This window comes from Rhinoraja longicauda, chromosome 4 (genome assembly GCF_053455715.1).
Source record: "Rhinoraja longicauda isolate Sanriku21f chromosome 4, sRhiLon1.1, whole genome shotgun sequence".
Classification (NCBI taxonomy): Eukaryota; Metazoa; Chordata; class Chondrichthyes; order Rajiformes; family Arhynchobatidae; genus Rhinoraja; species Rhinoraja longicauda.
The window spans coordinates 88,493,436-88,514,576 of record NC_135956.1 but is presented as its reverse complement, the minus strand read 5'-3'; the positions used below and the strand labels follow the sequence as shown (position 1 = coordinate 88,514,576).

At 48.5% G+C, this 21,141-nt stretch overlaps 1 protein-coding gene across 1 annotated transcript in view; it reads right to left on the bottom strand.

The window, feature by feature from the left end:
* Window positions 1-4,796: 4,796 nt before the first annotated feature.
* LOC144593039 (amphiphysin-like) overlaps window positions 4,797-21,141 on the bottom strand; it is a 149,851-nt gene continuing 133,506 nt past the window's right edge. Inside the window, exons 34-36 of the mRNA XM_078398452.1 lie at window positions 18,211-18,501; window positions 13,789-13,890; window positions 4,797-6,019 (exon numbers count right to left, since the gene is read on the bottom strand). Coding sequence (XP_078254578.1) covers window positions 5,912-6,019; window positions 13,789-13,890; window positions 18,211-18,501 — 501 coding nt within the window. The 3' untranslated portion in view covers window positions 4,797-5,911. The remainder of the gene's footprint in view (window positions 6,020-13,788; window positions 13,891-18,210; window positions 18,502-21,141) is intronic.

The following is a 21,141-nucleotide window of genomic DNA, read 5'->3' as shown; positions in this document are numbered from 1 at the left end:
GGCTCGTGGGTCAGATCATAAAGTCATACAGCATAGAAACAGGCCTTTCGGCCCAACTTGCCCATGCCAGCCAAGATGCCCCATCTACTAGTCCCACCTGCCCGGGTTTGGCCCATGTTCCTTAAAACCGTTCCTATCCATGTACCTGACCAAATGTATATATAAGATTATTAAGCGGTTGGACATGTTAGAGGCAGGAAACATGTTCCCAATGTTGGGGGAGTCCAGAACCAGGGGCCACAGTTTAAGAATAAGGGGGAGGCCATTTTAGAACGGAGATGAGGAAAAACTTTTTCAGTCAGTTGTGAATCTGTGGAACTCTCTGCTTCAGAAGGCAGTGGAGGCCAATTCTCTGGATGCTTTCAAGAGAGAGCTAGATAGAGCTCTTAAGGATAGTGGAGTCAGGGGGTATGGGGAGAAGGCAGGAACGGGGTACTGATTGAGAATGATCAGCCATGATCACATTGAATGGCAGTGCTGGCTCAAAGGCCGAATGGCCTACTCCTGCACCTATTGTCTATTGTCTAAATATTGTTTTCGTACCTGCCTTGACTATTTCCTCTGGCAGCTCGTTCCATATGCCCACCACTCGCTCCATGGAAAGGTTGCTGCTCAGGTTCCTGCTAAATCTTTCCCATTTCACCTTAAATCGGTGTCCTCTGGTTCTTGGTTTACCTACTCTCGGATAAAGACTCTGTGCATTCATCCTGTCTACTTTCTTTGTGATCTTCTATGTCTCTATAGGATCACTCCTCAGCCTCTTGCACTCCAAGGAATAAAATCCCAGCTTGTACAGTGCGCACAATAAAGTTGAGTATAGGAGCAAAGAGGTCCTTCTGCAGTTGTACAGGGCCCTAGTGAGACCGCACCTGGAGTACTGTGTGCAGTTTTGCTCTCCAAATTTGAGGAAGGATATTCTTGCTATTGAGGGCGTGCAGCGTAGGTTCACCAGGTTAATTCCCGGAATGGCGGGACTGTCATATGTTGAAAGACTGGAGCGACTAGGCTTGTATACACTGGAATTTAGAAGGATGAGAGGGGATCTTATCGAAACGTATAAGATTATAAAGGGGTTGGACACGTTAGAGGCAGGAAACATGTTCCCAATGTTGGTGGAGTCCAGAACCAGGGGCCACAGTTTAAGAATAAGGGGTAGGCCATTTAGAACGGAGACGAGGAAAAACTTTTTCAGTCAGAGAGTTGTGAATCTGCGGAATTCTCTGCCTCAGAAGGCAGTGGAGGCCAATTCTCTGAATGCATTCAAGAGAGAGCTAGATAGAGCTCTTAAGGATAGCGGAGTCAGGGGGTATGGGGAGAAGGCAGGAACGGGGTACTGATTGAGAATGATCAGCCATGATCACGTTGAATGGCGGTGCTGGCTCGATGGGCCGAAAGGCCTACTCCTGCACCTATTGTCTAAAAATAGAGTTTTGATCACTATCCTGAACCTGTCATTTGCTGCTTTGAAGGCACTGTTTGTGCCCATAAGAACACGTAAAATGTACGTATATTCTTCTGCAGGCTGTGGGTTCATTTCCCAACTCTCTATAAAGCCTTCCTTTATCCACACGCCACAAGGCGGGAGAACTTGAATCCATTCAACTTTTGTGTTCATTTCAAGGACTGTACAAAGTCGCTGGCGAAGCTATCATTGTCTATCCATAGTTGGTCTTTTGGCACAGTGGCCTGCCAAGTCATTTGCCACGAGCAATTTAGAGTCAACCACATTGCGATGTATCCGGAGATCCATAAAAGCCAGATTGAATAAGGGCATCACAAAATGCCGGAGTATCTCAGCAGGTCAGGCAGCATCTATGGAGAGAAGGAATGGGTGACGTTTCGGGTCGAGACCCTTCTTCAGGCTGATGTCGGTTGGGGGACAGGAGGAATCACAGAGGGGGAGCAGCGAGAGAGCATGTTGCTAAACTCTCGTCGAAGAGAGGAGGAGAACTTCTTCAAAGTGGACATACCTTGAGGAGAAGTCGCAGTGGAGCGACAAGTTGTGTAGGAAAATAACTGCAGATGCTGGTACAAATCGAAGGTGGCACAAAATGCTGGAGTAACTCAGCAGGTCAGGCAGCATCTTGGAGAGAAGGAATGGGTGAAGTTTTTCTAGTCGAGACCCTTCTTCAGACTGATGTGTTAAATAAGGGTAACTCAGCAGGTCAGGCAGCATCTCAGGAGAGAAGGAATGGGTGACGTTTCGGGTCGAGACCCTTCAGAATTCAGTCTGAAGAAGGGTCTCGACCTGAAACGTCACCCATTCCTTCTCTCCTGAGATGCTGCCTGACCTGCTGAGTTACTCCAGCATTTTGTGAAATAAATACCTTCGATTTGTACCAGCATCTGCAGTTATTTTCTTACACTACCTGTTAAATAAGGGTAGTGGGTTTCATTCCATGAAGGACATTAATGAAGCAGATAGGCTTTGGATCACCCTTTTTCATGACTAATTTATTTAATTAAGTGAAATTAAATTCTTTTGCTGCCATGGTGAAATTTGAGCTTGAGTCACGGGATTGCTGGATGTCATTGCCACGATGCTTTGTATCCCTATGTTTATTTGCTTCATTGGTAATACCATGGGTCACATAACTCTTAATAACTCTGCCACGTGTCCTGTCTGCTTCATAGCTTAATTTAAAGTCCATTTACAGACCATTTTTAAATTGTTTCGTAAATCAGTAGTTGCTTCAGTTATAAAATTGTTAGCCGGACTCCATTCAGTGATTTTGCAAGACCATAAAACTTGTTGAAGGTAGACACAAAACGTTGGGGTAACTCAGCGGGTCAGGCAGCATCTCGGGAGAGAAGGAATGGGTGACGTTTCGGGTCGAGACCTATCATCGGTCTGAAGAAGGGTCTCGACCCGAAACGTCACCCATTCCTTCCCTCCCGAGATGCCGCCTGACCCGCTGAGTTACTCCACCATCTTGTGTCTACCTTCGATTTAAACCAGCATCTGCAGTTTTTTCCCCCCCATGAAACTTGTTGAAATCTATCGTTATTAAGAGGCATGCAAAGAAGCAATGTGCTAGGTAATTCTATCGTTTAAACAAAGTCAAAATAAGTTTTCAAAAGTGTGGAAAAGAATGCTCCATGAATAGAATTATGTCCTAGACAATAGGTGCAGGAGGAGGCCATTCGGCCCTTTGAGCCAGCACCGCCATTCAATGTGATCATGGCTGATCATTCTCAATCAGTACCCCGTTCCTGCCTTCTCCCCATACCCCCTGACTCCGCTATCCTTAAGAGCTCTATCTAGCTTCTCTCTTGAAAGCATCCAGAGAATGGGCCTCCACTGCCTTCTGAGGCAGAGAATTCCACAGATTCACAACTCTCTGACTGAAAAAGTTTTTCCTCATCTCCGTTCTAAATGGCCTACCCCTTATTCTTAAACTGTGACCCTTGTTCTGGACTCCCCCAACATTGGGAACATGTTTCCTGCCTCTAACGTGTCCAACCCCTTAATAATCTTATACGTTTCGATAAGATCCCCTCTCATCCTTCTAAATTCCAGTGTCTACAAGCCTAGTTGCTCCAGTCTTTCAACGGTGTTCGCATCGCCAGGCGGAATTTCCAAAAGGGAAAAAAGCCATGGCACAATTGAACGGAAGCCGCTGGATTTCCCCTGCTATTCTTTTTTTTTTTTTTTTTTTTTTTTTCTTTGGAAGTAAGCACATTACATTTTAATGGTTCCTTTTTACAGGTGCCAAGAATTATTAAAACATTATTTGTACAACTTCCTTTTTTAAAAAGCAATGAGAAAGAAAGAAGTAGTGAAGAGTAAAGAATAAATTAGTGAGTATAGAGTGAAAAAAAAGAAAAAAAAAATGTGCGAAAGTAAAGCAGAAAGGAGATTCTTAATCAATTTTCAATCAAACCCAGAATTTTTAATTTTATGCTGATATTACACCGCATGATTCCACAAGGTCAATAAATGGAGACCAACTCGATAAGAATTGGTCTTTTTTTTCTATTAGGAGGAGTCTCATTTCTTCCAAATGTGCTGTTTCCAACATATTAATTCAAAAATGAGATTTGGGATATATTTAATTTATTTAATTTATTTACATCTCCAAAGATAATCATTTCCATGCTAGGTTCCATTTTTGTCTTAAATAAACTAGTAAATACATCAAATATATCACCCCAAAAACTTTGAAGTTTTATGCACGAAACGAAAGCGTGTGTAAGATTGGCATTTCCCCTGCTATTCTTATCGAAACATATAAGATTATTAAGGGATTGGACACGCTAGAGGCAGGAAACATGTTCCCAATGTTGGGGGAGTCTATAACCAGGGGCCACAGTTTAAGAATAAGGGATAGGCCATTTAGAACGGAGATGAGGAAAAACTTTTTCAGTCAGAGAGTTGTGAATCTGTGGAATTCACTGCCTCAGAAGGCAGTGGAGAGCAGTTCTCTGGATGCTTTCAAGAGAGAAGCTAGTTAGAGCTCTTAAGGATAGCGGAGTCAGGGGGTATGGGGAGAAGGCAGGGACGGGGTACTGATTGAGAATGATCAGCCATGATCACATTGAATGTCGGTGCTGGCTTGAAGGGCCTACTCCTGCACTTATTGTCTGTTGTCTATTGCCTATAATTCATCCCAGGTTGTTTGCTTTTGTTTGCACTTCCACTGTCACACGAATGTCCTTTCTGAAATGCCATGGCCAGGTTTGCAAACATTCCAGGGGTACAGTCTCACTGGAGCCCAGAATCCTTTCAGGTAGATGGTCCTACTCTTGTACTATTGTCTATTCCTGCAAATTCAGCGCAGAAAATCCAACCTATGTCTAATGGGTAAAAAGTGACGCCACGCTCGTTCACACTCTTTAAATAACAAGGCAAAGGACAGCAGCATAGTTTAGTTTTTCTTTATTCCATCACGAGCAGTGAAATGGTGAGCGATTATCACAGATCCACACATCAATACGATACTTAGGTTTACAACGACTAATTGTGAGAGTTTGAGATGGTACCTTCCGTCCAGTCGGAATGAAGCATTTCAAACTTGCTGCAAGGATAACTAGAGGTCATGGTTTTCAGTAAACTGGCGCGCCTTTTAATTTTGTTCCCTGTCACACAAGTCCTGTAAATTCCTGCGTTGGTTTGTGGGGTGGGGGGAGCGTCGGGTGGCCAGGAGGTGGGGGAGGGGGGGGGGGGGGGCAAAGTCTTGAACCCTCGAACGTCGTTCTGAATGCAACGATCTTTAACGCACGATACACTACAAACACAACTTCCCAGATTCATTTGGCAATATTAGCAACAGAATTTGTTCGAAAAGGTTCAGGAGGAACACCGGGAGAGACGGGGAGCAGGCAGTGACACGCGTGATGAGGAGAAGCATCCGAGAAAGGGTCACCTATACTGCATGAACAGAAAAGGCTGCTCTGCGAATACATGGAACAGAAACAATTTGCAGTCGACAGATTAATAAGTACACACGGTATTGACCAGGTAGGCCACTGAACTATATGATGCGTTGAACAGATTGACTCTTTGTACAGTGCAATAAACGTGTGATCAGGAGCGTTACACCAACCATTATACCATTATATGTAAGGGGTGCATTCAAGAGTGGTGTGAATACCCAGGAAAATACAATGAAACATAGTATTGGACTTCGATAAAGAAATACATATTCATTTCCATACTTTGTTCAAAATAGATATATTGAGGCCGGTGCCATGCTTCCTGCGTCTTCGGTTAATACACACTGCCTCTCTGCGTAGTTTGTGTGGTCGTTTGATGCTTTGAACCTTGCTGATCAGCTTTTCATCTCGGGCATCGAGCAGCCATTGAGAAACCCAAAGACGCAACCTCTTGTTGCGGTGGGGCCCTGTGTGGGAAGCACAGTCCAGCTTTTTTTCCTGGTGACCTCCACACAGGTAGACCAGCGGCCACAGTCTATTCCTGCTGCTGAGTGAAATTCTTGGGGAACAGCCCCTTGGAGCTGTTGGAAGCACCGTACTGTATCCAGTCTGACTCCTTTATACCTGTGAGCCAACCAGCCTCCTGAAAAAGAAAGATGCACGTGGAAAGATGACCATCTCACAGATGACAAGCAGTGTCTCTCAATAGACAATAGGTGCAGGAGGAGGCCATTCGGCTCTTCGAGCCAGCACTGCCATTCAATGTGATCATGGCTGATCATTCTCAATCAGTACCTTCTCCCCATACCCCCTGACTCCACTATCCTTCACAGCTCTATCTAGCTCTCTCTTGAATGCATTCAGAGAATTGGCCTCCACTGCCTTCTGAGGCAGAGAATTCCACAGATTTACAACTCTCTGACTGAAAAAGGTTTTGACGCCGGTACCTGTCGCCGGTTGACGTAGGTCGTCGCCAATGGAATTCACCGAAGTCAGCACCGGCGACAACCTACGTCACCTGGCGACAACCTACGACAGCGCCCCCGTCAGGAGACGTCAAGCTACGATCATTGGCGTTAAACCAACAGTCGCCGAAAAATTGTCAACATTCTGAAAATCCAGCGGCGACCGGAAAAATGCTACGACTCTTTGGAGACGACTCACGGCCGTACAGGCGACACCCCGGCGACCGTGTGGCAACAGCCTAGTCGCCTGTAGTCACAAAATGCTGGAGTAACTCAGCGGGTCAGGCAGCATCTCAGGAGAGAAGGAGTGGGTGACGTTTTGGGTCGAGACCCTTCTTCGGACGCAAGAAGGGTCTCGACCTGAAACGTCACCCATTCCTTCTCTCCAGAGATGCTGCCTGACCCGCTGAGTTACTCCAGCATTTTGTGTCTACCTTCGATTTGAAAACCAGCATCTGCAGTTATTTTCCTACACGCCCAGTCGCCTAAAAAAATCGCCTAAGTGGGACAGGGGTTTTTAGTCACTCGCTTAAACTCGCAGAAGGGCAGCAAATGCACTTTCTTGCTGCAGAATATTTGCAACGTCAGCAAATCTGGAGACAAAACACCCAGTCCTTTCTGCCCAGCCATCACCATCGATTGCAAATACTTGGTCCTCACACTGATCGCAAGGCATCACACTACTGATGTAGTTTGCAATCTCAAGCGACTGAAGTGACTCCATTTTCTGTTGATCAGTCAATTCTCTAGTCATGCTAAAGTACTATCCAAATGCCACAAACTCTTATTTGTGCTTTAATGGGAATAACGTTTGTAAACCCAGACAGACGACACCAACTTGTTCTCCTCCATCCACCGAGCTTACTGCATTCTTAGAGTTAATGAAACAATTTGCCCTTCATAAATACATTCTGCTTAACTAGAGTCTTTAAGAATTTTCTGATGAGAAACTCAAGCTATGACCCCCACCCCAGTGACATGCAACAGCACTGATGCCATTGAATTCCCCCCACACTATTAATATCCTGGGAATCACCCCCTTGACCAGAAACTCAACTGGAGTAGTCAAACACACCATGTGGCTACAAGAGCAGGTTCCGGTGCTAGCAATTCTGTGGCAGGTATCAAGCATGCAGGTACAGCAGGCAGTGAAGAAAGCCAATGGAATGTTGGCCTTCATAACAAGAGGAGTTGAGTATCGGAGCAAAGAGGTCCTTCTGCAGTTGTACAGGGCCCTAGTGAGACCGCACCTGGAGTACCGTGTGCAGTTTTGGTCTCCAAATTTGAGGAAGGATATTCTTGCTGTTGAGGGCGTGCAGCGTAGGTTTACTAGGTTAATTCCCGGAATGGCGGGACTGTCGTACGTTGAAAGACTGGAGCGACTAGGCTTGTATACACTGGAATTTAGAAGGATGAGAGGAGATCTTATCGAAACGTACAAGATTATTAAGGGGTTGGGCACGTTAGAGGCAGGAAACATGTTCCCGATGTTGGGGGAGTCCAGAACAAGGGGCCACAGTTTAAGAATAAGGGGTAGGCCATTTAGAACTGAGATGAGGAAAAACTTTTTTAGTCAGAGAGTTGTGAATCTGTGGAATTCTCTGCCTCAGAAGGCAGTGGAGGCCAATTCTCTGAATGCATTCAAGAGAGAGCTAGATAGAGCTCTTAAGGATAGCGGAGCCAGGTGGTATAGGGAGCAGGCAGGAACGGGGTACTGATTGAGAATGATCAGCCATGATCACATTGAATGGCGGTGCTGGCTCGAAGAGCCGAATGGCCTCCTCCTGCACCTATTGTCTATTGTTTATTGTCCAGCCTTCTAACACTGCAAAGTCAATCCACCGACTACAAGGTTCAAGGCCAGAATTGTGATGGCATACTCATAGAAAACATAGACGTAGAAAATAGGTGCAGGAGGAGGCCATTCAGCCCTTTGAGCCAGCACCGCCATTCATTGTGATCATGGCTGATCGTCCCCAATCAATAACCCGTGCCTGCCTTCTCCCCATATCCCTTGATTCCACTAGCCCCTAGAGCTCTATCTAACTCTCTCTTAAATCCATCCAGTGACTTGGCTTCCACTGCCCTCTGTGGCAGAGAATTCCACAAATTCACAACTCTCTGGGTGAAAAAGTTCCTTCTCACTTCAGTTTTAAATGGCCTCCCCTTTATTCTAGGACTGTGGCCCCTGGTTCTGGACTCGCCCGACATTGGGAACATTTTTCCTGCATCGAGCTTGTCCAGTCCTTTTATAATTTTATACGTCTCTATAAGATCCCCTCTCATCCTTCTAAACTCCAGTGAATATAAGCCCAGTCTTTCCAATATTTCCTCACATGACAGTCCCGCCATCCCAGGGATCAATCTCGTGAACCTACGCCGCACTGCCTCGATTACAAGGATGCCCTTCCTCAAATTAGGAGACCAAAACTGTACACAACTCTCCACTTGTCTGGATGAGTGAATCTTCAACAAGACCAAAGAGCTCAAGACCGCTCAAGATACAGCAGCCCCCTTGATCGCCACACCAGCAGCAAGCGGTCGAAGGTAGGCACAAAATGCTGGAGTAAATGTCGAAGCTTTCCCTCCCTATCCCCTCCCCTTCCCAATTCTCCCCCTCCTTTCCCTCCCGATCCCCTCCCCCTTCCCAGTTTCACCCAGCAGTCCTCCTGTCTCCGACTACATCCTACCTTTGTCCCACCCGCCTCCCCTGACATCAGTCCGGAGAAGGGTCTTGACCCGAAACGTGGCCCATTCCTTCTCTCCAGAGATGCTGCCCGACCCACCGAGTTACTCCAGCGTTTTGTGTCTACCTTCGATTCAAGCCAGCATCCGCTGTTTTCTTTGCCGCGCATCGACAAGCAGTCACTCACTTACCAACCATGCACAGTCGCATCAGTTCATACCATCTACAGGGTACACTGTAGCTCCTCACCAAGACTCTGCACACACCAACCCATGACCTCGACCAACTGGAAGCATGAGAGCAGCAAGGGCATTGGAGCACTGCCACTGCCTGGAAGTTGCCCTCCAAGCCGAGCGCCATCTTGACTTGGAAATATATCACTTGTTTCTTCACTGTCGCTGATGAAAATCATGGAAGTCCCCCGTTGAGAGCATTGCAGGTACACCGACACATCAATGACTGACAGTGCCAGAAGTCAGCTCACCACAGTTTAAGAATAAGGGGTATGTAGTGGCCTGGCGGAGGCCAGAGAAAAGGCAAGACGCCAGGCAGTTTTTAGTAAGATTCTTTTATTATGCTGTGAGCTCCTGCCCACAGCGTAGTTCTCCTAGGGATGAGCCACGCCTCCCCTTGGTCTCACTTTTAACCCCTTACGCCTGTCCGTCACATAACGAGGGGCTGACCCAAGGAGTGGCCTGATCCGCCACAGGACCCCCCCCCCAAGAACCGGAGTTACAAAACGGACAGGAGGGCGCACGAGGCGACCAGCCCGGGTGCGCACCATGTCCGGCGCAGGGACTGGCGACTGACCGACAGGTGGAGGGGTTGTAGCAGACACTGGAGGGGGTAGCTTGGACGGGGGGGCGACCGCGCGGGCGGGGCTGCGCGACCGGCACCGGCCGATCAATGTCCACGTGTGCCGGCTTCAGCCGTGCGACCGAAACAGTCTCTCTGCGACCCCCCATGTCCAGAACGAATGTGGCCGAGCCGTGTTGCAGGACCCGGAAGGGGCCCTCGTACGGCCGCTGGAGAAGTGATCGGTGTGCGTCCCTGCGCAGGAACACAAACTGGCAGTCCTCTAGAGCGGCAGGGACGTGTGGCTGGAAGGTCCCATGACGTGACGTGGGCACAGGTGCCAGCCTGCCCACCGTCTGCCGAAGACGTTGCAGGGCGTCAGAAGGCTGCTCCACTCGACCCTGCGCTGGTGGGATGAATTCCCCGGGAACCGTCAAGGGGGCCCCGTACACCAACTCGGCGGAGGAGGAGGCCAAGTCCTCCTTGGGTGCGGTGCGGATCCCCAGCAAAACCCACGGCAGGGCGTCCACCCAGTCTGGGCCCGTGAGCCGAGCCTTCAGGGCAGCTTTCAGCTGGCGGTGAAAGCGTTCCACCAACCCGTTCGACTGTGGATGGTACGCCGTAGTGTGGTGTAGGCTGACACCCAAGAGTCTTGCCATGGCCGACCACAGTTCCGAAGTGAACTGTGGCCCCCGGTCGGATGTAATCTCCAGTGGCACCCCGAACCGGGCGATCCAGTGCGCCGCCAAGGCCCGCGCGCAGGTGGCCGTCGAGGTGTCTGCCAGCGGAATGGCCTCCGGCCACCGCGTGAAGCGATCTACCACAGTGAAGAGGTGGGTCATGCCCCGGGACGGCGGCAGGGGCCCCACGATGTCCACATGAATGTGGTCGAAGCGCTGCCGAGGGACACGAAACTCTTGCAGAGGCGCACGCACGTGTCGCTGGATTTTTGAAGTTTGGCACGGGATGCAGGTGCGTGCCCAGTGTGCGACCTGCTTACGCAGCCCGTGCCACATGAAACGGGAGGATGCAAGGGCCACCGTCGACCGAATGGAGGGGTGAGACAGCCCGTGGAGCACCTCGAATACCCTGCGATGCCAGACGACAGGGACGATGGGCCGCGGCAGGCCAGTGGAGGTGTCGCACAACAGTGTTGTATCCCCGGGGCCACAGACAATGTCCTCCAGCTGCAGGCCGGACACGGCTGTACGATAGGCGGCCATCTCCTCGTCCCCCAGCTGTGCGGCTGCTAGGGCGGGTGGTTGCCCATAAGGGCGAGCATGTCCTCCAGAAGGGCCGACGGCCGTCGGTCCCCGAGCCCCCCCCTGGCTCATAACGCGAGTTGCCCTCTCGGCGTCGCTGAGGCCGAACCTCCTGATAAGGAGTTCTTTAAGGCCCTTATATTTGTCATCCGCGGGGGGGTCATTAAGGTAAGGCTTTATTCGCCTTGCTGTCGCCTGGTCCAGGGCGCCGACGACATAAAAGTACTTCGTCAAGTCGACGGTTACCCCTCGCACAGCAAACTGTGCCTCTGCCTGCTGGAACCAGACCTCAGGCTCTTCGGTCCACAGGGTCGGGAGTTTGAGGGAGACGGCATCGAGGTCGGCAGGACCGAGGTCGGCAGGACCGGGTTGCGCATCATCGTTCGACATCGCTACGTGTGATGTCCGTCGAGGTCACCAATGTAGTGGCCTGGCGGAGGCCAGAGAAAAGGCAAGACGCCAGGCAGTTTTTAGTAAGATTCTTTTATTATGCTGTGAGCTCCTGCCCACAGCGTAGTTCTCCTAGGGACGAGCCACGCCTCCCCTTGGTCTCACTTTTAACCCCTTACGCCTGTCCGTCACGTAACGAGGGGCTGACCCAAGGAGTGGCCTGATCCGCCACAGGTAGGCCATTTAGAACAGAGATGAGGAAAAACCTTTTCAGTCAGAGAGTTGTAAATCCGTGGAATTCTCTGCCTCAGAAGGCGGTGGAGGCCGATTCTCTGAATGCATTCACGAGAGAGCTAGATAGAGCTCTTAATGACAGCGGAGTCAGGGGGTATGGGGAGAAGGCAGGGACGGGGTACTGATTGAGAATGATCAGCCATGATCCCATTGAATGTTGAGGCCAGTTCATTGGCTATATTTAAGAGGGAGTTAGATGTGGTCCTTGTGGCTAAAGGGATCAGGGGTTATGGAGAGAAGGCAGGTACAGGATACTGAGTTGGATGGAATGGCGGTGCAGGCTCGAATGGCCTACACCTGCACCTATTTTCTATGTTTCTATGAATGGTGGTGCTGGCTCGAAGGGCCGAATGGCCTACTCCTGCACCTATTGTCTATTGTCTATCATCTTCTCAAGGGCAATTGTGGAGGAACAACTAAAATGCCAGCTCATCCTAAAATGACCTCATCCTTTGACTGGATTAAAAAGAAATGCCGCTACTATTTCCCTAATTACGGGTTACAGTGTTCCCACAGTAACAGACATTAGGCTAACTGATTTACAGGTTCCTAGTTTCCTGCTCTTTGTCTTTGTTGTTTTCGAATTTACTGGGAACCCTCCAGAATTTTGAAAAGTCACAAACAATGCATCTCAGGGTCTCATTAACCTTGAGATTTTTTATAATATGTATTGTGATTTTTATCTTGCTTGTGGTAAGAATAGGGCGGCACGGTAGCGCAGCGGTAGAGTTGCTGCTTTACAGCGAATGCAGCGCCGGAGACTCAGGTTCGATCCTGACTACGGGTGCTGTACTGTAAGGAGTTTGTACGTTCTCCCCGTGACCTGCGTGGGTTTTCTCCGAGATCTTCGGTTTCCTCCCACACTCCAAAGACGTACAGGTATGTAGGTTAATTGACTGGGTATATGTAAAAAATTGTCCCTAGTGTGTGTAGGATAGTGTTAGTGTGCGGGGATCACTGGGCGGTGCGGACTTGGTGGGCCGAAAAGGCCTGTTTCCGCGCTGTATCTGAAATATGAAAAAAATATGAAATATGAAAAATAGGAAGGCAGAGTATTATCTGAATGGTGTCAAGTTAGCAACAGGGGACGTACAACGGGATCTGGGTGTCCTAGTGCATCAGTCACTGAAAGGAAGCATGCAGGTACAGCAGGCAGTGAAGAAAGCCAATGGAATGTTGGCCTTCATAACAAGAGGAGTTGAGTATAGGAGCAAAGAGGTCCTTCTGCAGCTGTGCAGGGCCCTAGTGAGACCGCACCTGGAGTACTGTGTGCTGTTTTGGTCTCCAAATTGGAGGAAGGATTTCTTGCTATTGAGGTCGTGCAGCGTAGGTTTACTAGGTTAATTCCCGGAATGGCGGGACTGTCACATGTTGAAAGACTGGAACGGCTAGGCTTGTATACACTGGAATTTAGAAGGATGAGAGGAGATCTTATCGAAATGTATAAGATTATTAAGGGGTTGGACACGTTAGGGGCAGGAAACATGTTCCCAATGTTGGGGGAGTCCAGAACAAGGGGCCACAGTTTAAGAATAAGGGGTAGGCCATTTAGAACTGAGATGAGGAAAAACTTTTTCAGTCAGAGAGTTGTGAATCTGTGGAATTCTCTGCCTCAGAAGGCAGTGGAGGCCAATTCTCTGAATGCATTCAAGAGAGAGCTAAATAGAGCTCTTAAAGATAGCGGAGTCAGGGAGTATGGGGAGAAGGCAGGAACGGGGTACTGATTGAGAATGATCAGCCATGATCACATTGAATGGCGGTGCTGGCTCGAAGGGCCGAATGGCCTCCTCCTGCACCTATTGTCTATTGTTTATTCAAATGGATATCCTGTTGCACCTGTGAAAGGAAGGTTGTGTGGCATAGGCCCATTTAGATGTATTTATGCAGGCCTCTACTACAGTATATTCATTCCTATGTTTTGTGAACTTTCTGTAAACGATTTGATAACTCCTCGAGATCGTATAAAGAAGCTTGCGACTAGAATTTAAGCAAGATCGTTCCACATTTAAATTCTGTTTACCTGGTCTTCCATGGTCTCCGATGCAATCACTAATACAATGTCTCCACGTTGTAAATTAAGTTCATCTTCATTGGCAGCTTCAAAGTTATGGACTGCTTCGACCTGTTGGAAAATCCAACCATAGATTTCAGTCATTTTTTTATTGAAGTTATGGGATCTTTGCACCACATTTCTGTGAGGCCACATTTCTTGATTATTCCTAATCTCACTTCAGTAACAGCAAGCAACCATTTTGGACAACTGCAGCGTGGAGGTAACTGAGCTCTCTCTCTCTCTCTCTCTCTCTCTCTCTCTCTCTCTCTCTCTCTCTCTCTCTCTCTCTCTCTCTCTCTCTCTCTGTCTCTCTCCCTCCAGCATTTTGTGATACCTTCGATTTGTACCAGCATCTGCAGTTATTTTCCTACACAACTTGCCGCTCCACTGCGATTTCTCCTCAAGGTATGTCCACTTTGAAGAAGTTCTCCTCCTCTCTTCGACGAGAGTTTAGCAACATGCTCTCTCGCTGCTCCCCCTGTGTGATGCCCCCTGCCCTCCTACTCTACGACCACGTTTTGACCCTGACTCGCTACCACAGCCAGGTCTTCTTTCTAGCTCCTCTGTCCCTCTCTTCCCCTCCCCTTCCCAGTTCTCCCACTGTCTTCCTGTCTCCACCTATATCCTTCCTTTGTCCGGCCCTCCTGACATCGGTCTGAAGAAGGGTCTCGACCCGAAAAATCACCCATTCCCTCTCTCCTAGATGCTGCCTGACCTGCTGAGTTACTCCAGCATTTTGTCATACGCATTTTGTCATTCTCTCTCTTTCCCTCTCCCTTTCCCTCTCCCTCTCCCTCTCCCTCTCCCTCTCCCTCTCCCTCTCCCTCTCCCTCTCCCTCTCCCTCTCCCTCTCCCTCTCCCTCTCCCTCTCCCTCTCCCTCTCCCTCTCCCTCTCCCTCTCCCTCTCCCTCTCCCTCTCCCTCTCCCTCTCCCTCTCCCTCTCCCTCTCCCTCTCCCTCTCCCTCTCCCTTTCCCTCTCCCTCTCCCTCTCCCTCTCCCTCTCCCTCTCCCTCTCCCTCTCCCTCTCCCTCTCCCTCTCCCTCTCCCTCTCTCTTTCCCTCTCCCTCTCTCTCCTTTTCCCTTTTTCTCTCTTTCTCTTTTTCTCTTTTTCTCTTTGTTGCTGTTGTAAAGAAAGTTTCAAGATTTAGATCCAGCAACACGGACGACCACCACATTTCTGGATTGGGCATCCTCCAACTTCCAAGGTCCATGTCATCGTGTGCGCACGTACTGTATAACTAGGTCGACTTTCATCCACAGTATCCTCAACATCAGGGTTACCAACGACAAGAGTGAAAGAACTTGTAATTCTCAGAATTAATGGGATCAATGCGACCTGTTTGGATAAAGTCACAATCCCAGAACACCTGGAGATATTCAGTGGGAAAACTGTGCAGTTCTCAAGCAATATTGGATTGTCCAAAGACCCATTGTTTGGTTCAGAGATACGGCGCGGAAACAGGCCCTTCGGCCCACCGAGTCCACACCGACCAGCGATCCCCGCACACTAACACTATCCTACCCGAAGGACAATTTTTACATTTATACCAAGCCAATTACACCAACAAACCTGCACGTCTTTGGAGTTGGAAGAAACCAAAATTTTCGGAGAGAACCCCACGCAGGTCACAGGTACAAACTCCGCACAGATGAGCGGCCGTAGCTAGGATTGAACCCGGGTTTCTGGCACCTTAAGCACTGTAAGGCAGCAACTCTACCACTGCATCACCGTGCGGCCCCTTTTCTCAATTGCTTGGATGCTTGTGTCTGTGTGAACGGGTATTTTTCCCCAGGGACTTGGATATATGTGTACAGTACCTTCAGCAATATCATTGAAAAAAATTATCTCACTACTGCTTTTGGAAGTTTGCTGCAGGCACCTTAACTGCCCTGTTCACCCGTGTTGCAAATTTACTGTGTCTCAGAAACCATCTGTGTAGGAAAATAACTGCAGATGCTGGTACAAATCGAAGGTGTCACAAAACGCCGGAGTAACTCAGCGGGTCAGGCAGCATCTCTGGAGAGAAGGAATGGGTGGCGTTTCGGGTCGAGACCCTTCTTCAGATTGATGTCAGACTGAGAAGTCACACATTCCTTCTCCCCCTGAGATGCTGCCTGACCCGCTGAGTTACTCCTGCATTTTGTGACACCTCAGAAACAGTCTAGCCATTACGACGGTATGTTTCTTTCTGTGATATTTACCACCTCGCAAAGAATGAATGAATGAATGAATGAATGAATGAATGAATGAATGAATGAATAAGTTTATTGGCCAAGTATGTGCATATACAAGGAATGTGCCTTGGTGCTCCGCTCACAAATGACAACACAAACATACAGTTAACAATTAAGAATAAAGCATAAACCACATCAAAACAATAAGGATACAACATTACGGTCTAAATATGTGGGGAAAATAGACCAGAGCAAAAAAGAGACTACAGAGTTTGGTTATTGAGTAGAACTACGACTCGTGGAAAAAAAAGCTGTTTTTATGTCTGGCTGTGGCTGCTTTGACAGTCCGGAGTCGCCTTCCAGAGGGAAGTGCTTCAAAGAGTTTGTGGCCAGGGTGAGAGGGAATAAAAGAATAAAAGGCTCTGTTTACCAACAAGTGGCTCCCAAAAGAGAATTGATTTGAAAGTCTGAGATTGAGTCACAAAGAACATTGATTTTGTAGAGTTGACTCGGTATTCTGGTACTTTTGCCACTTTTCATGCATGTTTTTGTTATTTTCATTTTTCCTTGACCTCCTTTTTTGCATTGTGCACCTTACTCTTTTATCCCTCGTTCTGATTAGGATATGTTTCTCCTGAACCTTGTGAAACAGTGGCTTAAATAGATAATGGACAATAGACAGTAGGTGCAGGAGTAGGCCATTCGGCCCTTCGAGCCAGCACCGCCATTCAATATGATCATGGCTGATCATCCAACTCAGTATCCCGTACCTGCCTTCTCTCCATACCTCCTGATCCCTTTAGCCACAAGGGCCACATCTAACTCCCTCTTAAATATAGCCTATGAACTGGCCTCAACTACCTTCTGTGGCAGAGAATTCCACAGATTCACCACTCTCTGTGTGAAAAAAAACGTTCTCATCTCGGTCCTAAAAGACTTCCTTCCCCCTTATCCTTAAACTGTGGCCCCTTGTTCTGGACTTCCCCAACATCGGGAACAATATGTGAACGATAGGGACACAATACATGGGCAATACATAAACGAATGAGCGTGGCTGTGTTCCAATAAAACTATCTGTGGCCACTGAAATTTGAATTTCATATCATTGTAACGTCTCATGATATATTATTTCTCCTTTTGGTTTTTTTTTCAACCTTTTAAAACTGCAAAAATCATTACTAACTCCGGGTCCGAAGAAGGGTCTCGACCCGAAACGTCACCCGTTCCTTCTCTCCTGAGATGCTGCCTGACCTGCTGAGTTACTCCAGCATTGTGTGAAATAAATACCTTCGACAAGCGACTAGGCTTGTATACACTGGAACTTAGAAGGATGAGAGGAGATCTTATCGAAACGTATAAGATTATTAAGGGGTTGGACACGTTAGAGGCAGGAAACATGTTCCCAATGTTGGGGGAGTCCAGAACAAAGGGCCACAGTTTAAGAATAAGGGGTAGGCCATTTAGAACGGAGAAGAGGAAAAACTTTTTCAGTCGGAGAGTTGTGAATCTGTGGAATTCTCTGCCTCAGAAGGCAGTGGAGGCCAATTCTCTAAATGCATTCAAGAGAGAGCTAGATAGAGCTCTTAAGGATAGCGGAGTCAGGGGGTATGGGGAGAAGGCAGGAACGGGGTACTGATTGAGAATGATCAGCCATGATCACATTGAATGTTGGTGCTGGCTCGAAGGGCCAAATGGCTCTCCTGAGATGCTGCCTGACCCGCTGAGTTAATCCAGCATTTTGTGAAATAAATACCTTCGATTTGTACCAGCATCTGCAGTTATTTTCCTACTCTTATAGAAAAGGCTGATTGCTCATCAGGTCTGTTTTGGTGATTTTTCTCACTGGTCCAATCCCACAATCACACTCCTTCCTGTTTCATTTATTATTCATTCCTTTCAAACGGTTAACTGATCCCCTGTTAAAGTACACGGTGGACCTTGTTTCAAATTTGGTTTAGTTTAGTTTAATATAGAGATTGGCCCACTGAGTCCGCACCGACCAGCGATCCATTCCTTGATCCATTCCGTCACCCATTCCTTCTCTCCTGAGATGCTGCCTGACCCGCTGAGTTACTCCAGCATTTTGTGAAATAAATACCTTCGATTTATCCCAGCATCTGCAGTTATTTTCTTACACTACCTCCGGGCTGTACAATAACAGGCGGTGGCCCGGGGGGGGCGTTGGTTTCTGACCCCTGCCCATAGCTTTCTTACCTTGTACATGAATTTCGGGGGCATGGCCTGTGAGTTGGCAGTTTCAACCTCAGCTGCACTCTGTTGCTGAGTGTCATCGGTCCTCTCTGCACTGGCGACGGGCTCATCGTCGGCTCTGTTCACGTCCCCTGCCTGTTCCGGCGCAGTGGGTGCTGGAGGAGGTGAACTCACTTCCACAACTGGCAACACATCCTCCTCTCGCACATCCACAGTTTCATTCGCTGTGGAGCTCTGATCATCATCGCCTTCATTGTTGGACGCTGGCTCAATAACCACCGAAGGGATTGACACCTTTCCAAGGGCACAGAAGTCAAAGTTATAAAACCTCTCATGAACAGAATATTCTGTTGAAGGTGATATGTCTCGCTGTCTCGTTTGTTCAAATTAGATGGCGCTGTAGAACATTTGCTTAATCTGCCGTGGAATATGCAGGATTTTCCCCTGGTTCACGTAGGGTGGCCAACTTTCTCACTCCCAAATAAGGGACAAGGTGACCCAGCCAGCCAGCGGCCACGTGCTCCCGCTCCACCACTGGCGGCCGCCCGGGTCGGGAGGCGGGTTGCTACGCAACCTCCGTTAGGTGGCGCCCGGGCCTACACTGTCCGGGACTACCGCGGCCCCCGGGCTACAGTGTCTGGGCCTACAGTGTCCAGGCCTACAGTGTCTGGGCCTACAGTGTCCAGGCCTACAGTGTCTGGGCCTACAGTGTCCCCGGGCCTACAGTGTCCTGTCTTACAGTGTCCCCGGGCCTGCAGTGTCCGGGCCTAGAGTGTCCAGGCCTACAGTGTCCTGGCTTACAGTGTCCCCGGGCCTACAGTGTCCGGGCCTAGAGTGTCCGGGCCTAGAGTGTTCGGGCCTAGAGTGTCCGGGCCTAGAGTGTCCGGGCCTACAGTGTCCGGGCCTACAGTGTCCGGGCCTACAGTGTCCCCGGGCCTACAGTGTCCGGGCCTAGAGTGTCCTGGCTTACAGTGTCCCCGGGCCTACAGTGTCCGGGCCTACAGTGTCCGGGCCTACAGTGTCCGGGCCTACAGTGTGTCCGGGCCTACAGCGCCGTCTGGGCCTAATACAGGACAAGGGCGGTCCCGTACGGAACAAACTAGTTTACGGGATGTTCCGGCTAATACGGAACAGTTGGCAACCCTAGGCTCATGGTCCCTGCTGTGGGGGTCACTGAGATGAACATTGTTCCGAGACATTATGAGGACATTCTGCCCTCAGTATAAGATCGTGGGACTCTTAGGTGGCCCTTGCAGACAGACAGGGAGTGTTCAGCAAAGAGGACACCTTCCCAGGAGGCAAATATTGGGCCAGATAGGTGCCTTTGTTAGAACTCCAAAGACGTACAGGTATGTAGGTTAATTGGCTTAGTAAATGTAAAACAAATTGTCCCTAGTGGGTGTAGGATAGTGTTAATGTACGGGGATCACTGGGCGGCACGGACTTGGAGGGCCGAAAAGGCCTGTTTCCGGCTGTATATATATGATGATGATGATGATGAACTGAGAACATTGAGTGAAGGTGGGAGACTTAATTATGAAACCCATACAGAATAAATGGAAACAATCTACATCCCTTTGTAAAGAGATTTTTTTTTAAAAGGGAGAATAGAATTAATAATGTAACTGTAAAAACAAATTAGAGAGGAGGAGGATAAACATTTTCACCTATTGAAACTTAAAATGAACTCAAAATAATTATTTCGCTTCCAAGATCTTCTCCACTGTAAATACAGATGGAACATTTTCATTTAATATCTCACCCACCTCAGCTGGCCTCGCACATAGACTATAAAGGCATACTCGGTTGTTAGCAAGGGCGCAGTGAGCCAAAGGAACACATTTTGTGCTGCGTGACAATGGCTCAATAGACAATAGGTGCAGGAGGAGGCCATTCGGCCCTTTGAGCCAGCACCACCATTCAATGTGATCATGGCTGATCATCCACAATCAGTACCCCGTTCCTGCCTTCTCCCCATAACCCCTGACTCCGCTATCCTTAAGAGCTCTATCTAGCTCTCTCTTGAATGCATTCAGAGAATTGGCCTCCACTGCCTTCTGAGGCAGAGAATTCCACAGATTTACAACTCTCTGACTGAAAAGGTTTTTCCTCATCTCAGTTCTAAATGGCCTACCCCTTATTCTTAAACTGTGGCCCCTTGTTCTGGACTCCCCCAACATTGGGAACATGTTTCCTGCCTCTAACGTGTCCAACCCCTTAATAATCTTATACGTTTCGATAAGATCTCCTCTCATCCTTCTAAATTCCAGTGTATTCTCATCCTTCTAAATTCCAGCTCGGTACCAAGTCTGTTCAATCCATTCCCATTATTCTACTATATCAATGTTCTGCATAACATGAAAACTGCAACAACAAAAAATGTGAGATGGCAAAACCCCAGTGGTAATTACATTGAAACCTAGACGTGTCCTAGCTCAATGTCCTAGTTTAGTTTAGTTTAGAAATACAGCGCGAAATAGGCCCTTCGGCCCACTGAGTCCGCACCGACCAGCGATCCCTGCACATTAGCACTACCCTGCACACCCACTTGGGACAATTTTGTATTCATACCAAGCCAATTAACCCTACAAACCTGCACTTTGGAGTGTGGGAGGAAACCGAAGGCAGTGGAGGCCAAGTCTCTGAATGCATTCAAGGGAGAGCTAGATGGAGCTCTTAAGGATAGCGGAGTCAGGGGGAATGGTGAGAAGGCAGGAACGGGGGTACTGATTGAGAATGATCAGCCATGATCACATTGAATGGTGGTGCTGGCTCGAAGGGCCGAATGGCCTACTCCTGCACTTATTGTCTATTGTCTCAGAGAAAACCCAAGCAGGTCACGGGGAGAACGTACAAACTCCATACAGACAGCACCCGCAGTCAGGATTGAACCCGGGCCTCTGGCGCCGTAAGGCAGGAGCTACACTGGTGTGC